The 6,189-nt window shown below is 53.2% G+C and overlaps 1 protein-coding gene across 1 annotated transcript; it reads left to right on the forward strand.

The window, feature by feature from the left end:
- The first annotated feature begins 2,646 nt into the window (after positions 1–2,646).
- LY6K (lymphocyte antigen 6 family member K) lies at positions 2,647–4,290 on the forward strand. The gene is made up of 3 exons (XM_045560461.1): positions 2,647–2,656; positions 2,806–2,910; positions 4,004–4,290. The coding sequence occupies exons 1-3, from the start codon at positions 2,647–2,649 to the stop codon at positions 4,288–4,290; spliced, it is 402 nt and encodes a 133-aa protein (XP_045416417.1).
- The last annotated feature ends 1,899 nt before the right edge of the window (positions 4,291–6,189 follow it).

Here is a 6,189-nt window from a genome sequence, read left to right on the forward strand (position 1 = left end):
CCTTCATCTCGCACTTCCAGGCTCCATAACTGTGAGAAATACATTTCTGTTGTTTGTAAATGATCCAGTCACAGGTATTTTGTTATAGCAGCCCAAACAGACTAAGACACGTCGTTAAAAACAAACACTTACTTGGCAAAAATACCAAGTCTGATATTAAATGGGAAAAAGGCTTTTTTGGAAATTTTATCGCTGACAAAGACTAATCTCATCATACATAAAGAGATTACCAAGAAAACGGACAATAGACATCGGTAGAGAGATCACAGAGAAAGGAATACAGATATCCACTAGAAATATGAAAACTTGCTCAACCTCACTCGTAATTAAAGAATGCAAGTTTAAAATCTACCAGGATATGATTTTCATCTATCAGACTAGTGAAAATCCAAAGGATGAATATGAATACATTCTCTTCGACAGTGCCATGAAAACAGGCACTCACTTCTCAATTAGGAGAGGACAAAATTGTCCAAGGGAGACAGAGCCACTGGGCTGCAAATACATGTAACCTCTGACTTTCAATCTCAGTTCTGGCAAGTTGCCCTTCTGGCAGAGCTGCATGTGTGAGGGATGACATTAGGGACAATTGCAGTGTTGTGTATGTGAAAGTTGATTTCCCAAACCTGATTATTCTTGTCACACCCAATTAAATCAGAGTGGAGGGATGGGGAAAAACACTCAGGCACAGAGCACGCACTCCAAGAATTATTTGCAACCCGGCTGCTGAAACCCTAAGACCAGTTTTGCCCACCGCTGTCACTCACCAAGCTGAGCTTACCAGCTCCGGGACCCTGCAAAGTGCCCATGAGCCTTGTTTGAATCAACATGTAACAAACATTTCTCTACTAAAACCCCCAGCCTTCTCTTTGTTCTTTGGACACTCTGAAGACTACCCTGTTCTGTACCTGTGCCCCAGATTGCAATTCTGCTTCCCCCTCAAAAACTTTTAAGATTCATCCCTATATTTTATTTTATTTTTCTTTTGACATGTGAAATATAAAAACACTGTGAACAACACAAACGTTCATTAAAGGAGAACATTAAAACACAGGATCGTACATCCAGGCCACGGAACACAATGCAAGCCTTAAAGAAATGAGAAATGAATGTGAAAGCTCTGCAGGTGTTAACAGGGACCATCTCCACAGAGGGCGGTGGGGAGAACGCAAGGTGGAGGACGGTGCATGCGGAAAGTCCTCTGGTGTCACAGAAAAGGGAAAATCGGAATGTACATCCAGATGGGATTGTCACAATCCGGGAGAGCCCGCTGAGCAGTGGGGACGGCGGGCCCGTCACGAGGCGCCCTCCCCGCGCTCTCGGCCGCGCCCGCACCCGCACCCGGAACCCAGCGGACCGACCCCTGCCCGGGCGTGGGCGGCTGAGGGGGCGCGGGGGGCGGTCGGGGGCCGCTGTAGCGGCAGAGGCCCCGGCAGGCAGGCGCGTCCTGCGGGCAGGGAGCAAGTCCGGGAGGAGCAGGCTGGCTGGGAACGGACCGGCGGCCCCAGTCCTCGGCCGCCCCCTGCCGGGCCGCAGGGAGACAGGCCCCACGGGGCGGGGCGGGGAAGCCCGGGAAGGTTCCAGAAGGAGCTGGGGTAGCGCCCAGGAGGTGGCAGTGTGGGGAGCCGGGACGGGCCCTGGGACGTTGGGATCTCTGCTGAGGCCGGTGGGCGCCGCAGGGCGGGGGGCCCGAGATAGACAGGGGCTGTAGGGTGAGGGGGGACCGGCGTGGGGAGGCCCAGAGTGGGGGCTGGGGGCCAGGAGTCGGGGGCGTTGAGGGGAACCTGGGGTGTGGGGTGGGCCCGCGTGGGGACTAGGCGGTCAGGGGTCCCGGGGTGAAGGGTGAGGGGGCCCGCAGTTGGGGGCACCCGGGATAGGCATTGTGGGGTCAGGGGTCCTGGGGTGCGCGGGGGGTGGTGGCCCGGGGTAGGGGATGAGAGGCCGCCGGGTGAGGGGTGACGGGGGTCCCAGGCTGAAGGGTGAGGCGCCCGGGGTGGGGGACCGCAGCCCCTGAGCCGCGGCGCTGACGTGAGTGCGTCCTCCAGCCCAGGGTCTGGCGCCCACTGAAGAGATGGCCCTGCTAGCCTTGCTCCTCCTGGTCGTGGGCCTGCCGCACGCGCAGGCTGACACCAACGGGACTGCCAGGCGAGGTTAGTCCCTGCACCCTGGGCCAGGGATAACCGGGTTCCCGAGGCGGAGCGCGGCGGGGCGCGCTCAGGCGTCCCGGGGCACAGAGCGCGGGGGGCCCGCAGCACCTGGGCGCCTCGCGGGGGCTTCCCATTGGGGGTTGCCCAGAGCCCCGCTGTCCTCAGCGGCTCCACCTCCCCGGAGCGGTCGGGCTGGAAGCGAAGGCTGGCCTGGCCTCGGGCCTTCCAGTGCTGCCTGAGGACCAACCGGAAGAGCGCCGGGGATGAGCAGCTTCTCCCCCAGAGCTAGTCTGACCCCGACCCAAGAGAGCCTACTTCCCGGGGTGCAGGGCCTGCGGACAAGGTACTCACTTATGGTACCACTTATGGTGGGTCAGGAAGGGGGTCAGGAGGCACCTGGGAGCAGGCACCGAATCCCGGGGTCTCTTACGTAGAACACATCTTCCGTGATGTCACTGTGTGTCTGGGCGCAGAGGTGCGTGTTTGGGGGTGTGCGTGCATGTGTGCAGGTTGTGTGTGTGGGTGCAGGCGCCTGAGTGAGAGATACTTTGTGGGTGGAGGAGGGAACCCCCAGGAGCAAAGACAGAGAACTCAGGCGAAACCGGGTGGGAACGGTGGGAGCGGCTGAGGTTCTACCTTCTTTCCTTCTTCCTCATAGACGCCCCGCTGAGCTGCCACGTTTGTGAGCAAGAGAACGATTTCAGCTGCAAGAATGTACAGCAGTGTAATCAAGCTGACAAGTTTTGTGGTATCATTACCATAAGTGAGTACCTTCATTCAAGTTGCGAGGGGCCCGCAGGCAGATGGATAGAATCCTTTCAGGAGTCAGGGTCTGTCTAGTTTTCTTCAACAGAAAATAACTAATAAAACGTGACTTTTTCTTTCAACCTGGAAGAGCAAAGCTCTGAGAGGTGGGGGCTGGCGGGGGTCTGGCCAGCGTAGGGTGGCACCCTCAACAGTGGGTAACGATAAAATACTGGGGGGTAGAGAGAAAATCCAAGTTTCGTTTCATTCACTTTTTAAATGAAAAGGTAAGCTTTTATAAGGTTAAATGCCCCACTGAAAATAGTGTCTAGAGAGCCTTTACAAGAGAGGCACAAAACTAGGTGGACGGGTAAAAATACGTTCTCAAAGGAGGGTGCATGCTTCAGAAAGTTTGGAGACCACTGCTCTGTCAGTTGCAATTCTCCTGAGAACTTGTGGGCACACAAAACCCTCCCCAAGGGGAATCTGAACACCCAGGACATTGTGCCCTCAGCGCCATCTTCAGGAGTTGAGAATTCAGATTCGCTGTCCAGGCCTTCTGTGCTCCAGGAAGTCTGCGGGACGCTGAGGCGATGGCTAAGGCTCAGGTCAGCCAACATGGACGTTATAACATAATATGGAAAAATGATTTGCACAGTGGAGTAGGAGACGAGGTGAGGTGATAAGATGAGCCCTAGCCCAGAGCTGAGCCTGGCCCACTGAGAAGCCAGCTCGGTGCCCTGGGCAGGGGCCAGGATGGTGGAGAGTCCTTGCTCCAAAGTGTCTGTCTGTGTCTGAGAAGTTGAGGCAGAAAGAGCTTGTAGGTTCCCAGACAGCCATCCCCAGACCCACATTCCCAGTGCAGAGGGACAGGCCGGGGCTGGGGGCACCTGACAGCCGCATCACACACAAGCCAGCCCCCTCACTGGGGCGGCTTTAAACACAAAGGCCTGGCGCTCTTGCTGCTGGCTCCTGACTCCCCCACTGGGTGTGCCCCTCTGAAAGGGGCCCCCAAAAGGTGAGGGTTTGACAGACACAGACAGAAAAGCGTTGTGTTGGAGCTTCGATTCACGTGATTTTCTTCTTCTCTCTCTGTCTTTATTTCCTATTAGAAATATTTCCGCGTTTCTTCATGATTTCAAAGCAGTGCGCGAGATGGTGTCCAGTAATTGAGGAACCCAGCCAAGCTCGGTCCAAGCGGTTTATACTAGAAGGGCCTACACCCTTCTTGTATGTACTGTGTTGTAGAAGCAACTTATGCAATGAAGTGGGGCCAGCCATGGACTATACAGTGTTCAGACAATACACTGGCAGAGCGAGTGAGGTGAGCCGTGGCAGTGCCAGGCTGGCCACCTTTCTGGAGTTCACCGCCACCATAGGCGGCCTTGGCCTGCCATGAGCTACAAGCAGTGCCGTGGCTGAGCCCCCTAGTGCTCGGACTCACTGCAGACTGTTGGAACCTGTTGCATTAAACTTCTTTCCATTGATTACCTCTTGGTCTGACTTCTCGGGAGAGGGTGGGGTCAAGTGCAGTTGGCTCTGAGCCCAGGGCCTCCTCAGCTTGCATTCAGAGCAAGTCCAAATCTCGTGGTAGAGGATTTGGTGACAAGGTCTTCTCTTTGAAATCAAACCTTGTAACTCTGGTTATTGTTGACAATCACTCTTTTCCTCTACTCCTCTTCACCTCTGAGGGCTTCAGTGTTGATGGGGAAGGGACCGAGGTCCACCATAAACCATAAAGAGGGTGTGCTCGGGTGCTTCTGACCTTTCAGGGGACCCAGTAACAGTGGGGGAGACTGAATGATTGGGGCAAGATGTACATGCAGTGAAGGACTCCTCAGCATGGATCAGTGGAGCACCGTCCTGGGGACACTCCTGTTCCAGTGGGACAGGTGCCATGGCCACCCTTCCTCAAGCTCTTTCTGCCAGATTCCAGAAGACAGGAGGTAAGTATCTCCACTGGAGGAACTTGCATTTCACCCGCCAGCTGGCACAGGTGCATGGAGTCATGAGTTCTCCCACAAGAATGTGTCCAGCATCTGAAACTTGGGCCAAGTAGACAGCGGCAGAGCCAATGTCTTTTGTTTGTCAATTAAGACACAGCTGTCCAAAGAGAGCTGAGAAATCAGTTTTACCCAAATCAAAAACAAGGGTACTACAAGAAGTTCATGGAAAAATGGGATTAAAAGATAAAATAAAAATAAACTATTCCTCAGCATAGGCTCTCTCAAGGACAAGACAGTTTCGTAAGGTATGTCCTCAGCCTTTTAGTCCGTCCCTAAAGAACTGAGGGTCCTGCGGATTTAACCATGTCAATGCAGTCTTTTTTACACCATTAACTGAAGAAAAGTGGGGGCCTTTAAGATTTTTTACAATTAGGGAACAAAAAGAAGTCAGAGGGAGCCAAATCAGGACTGCAAGGTGGGTGCCTACTGATTCCGCATCGAAACTCTCAGGGACTTGCCCTTGTTTGGTGACAGGAACGCACAGGAGCACTATCCTGGTGGGGAAGGACTCTCTGGTGAAGCTTTCCCAGGCGTTGTTCTGCTAAAGCTTTGGCTGACTTTCCCCAAACGCTCATGATAAGCAGATGTTGTTGTGCTTTGGCTCCCAATACAGTCAACAAGCAAAACGCCTTGAGCATCCCCCAAATCCGTCGCCGTGACCTTTGTCCTTGACTGCCCTGCTTGTGCTGTGATCGGACCATGTCCACCTCTGGGCAGCCGTTGCTTTGATTGTCCTCTGTCCTCAGGATCCTATTGGTAAAGCCGTGTTCCCTCTCCCAGTACAATTCTTTCAAGAAACCCTTTGGGATCTTGATCCCAGGTGTTTAAAATTTCTGTTGAAAACTCTGCTCTTGTCGGGAGCAGCCATCCGGTGGAAAGTTTGCTCAGCTTCAGTATTTCCAGCAGGATTGTGTAAGCTGAACCAATTGAAATGCCTGGGGTATTGGCTATTGTTTCTGCTGTTAATCGCCAGTCCTCTTTAATTAGGACACAAACAAGATTAATTTTTCCTCAAGGATTGATGTGGATGGTTGGCTGCTGTGGGCTTCATTTTCAACATCATCTCATCCTTCTTAAAGTGAGTTATCCATTTATAAACTGCTGATTTCTTTGGAGCATTGTCCCCATAAACTTTTCATAATGCATCAGTGATTTCACCATTCTTCCACCCAAGCTTCCACCCACCCAAGCTTCCGCCCACCATAAATTTAATGTTTGTTCTCGCTTCCGTTTTAGCAGAGTTTGTGTTGCTCTGTTGGGGGCTCCTTTCAAACTGCTGTCTTATCCTCCTT

The sequence above is a fragment of the Lemur catta genome, chromosome 9, assembly GCF_020740605.2.
Source record: "Lemur catta isolate mLemCat1 chromosome 9, mLemCat1.pri, whole genome shotgun sequence".
NCBI lineage: Eukaryota > Metazoa > Chordata > Mammalia > Primates > Lemuridae > Lemur > Lemur catta.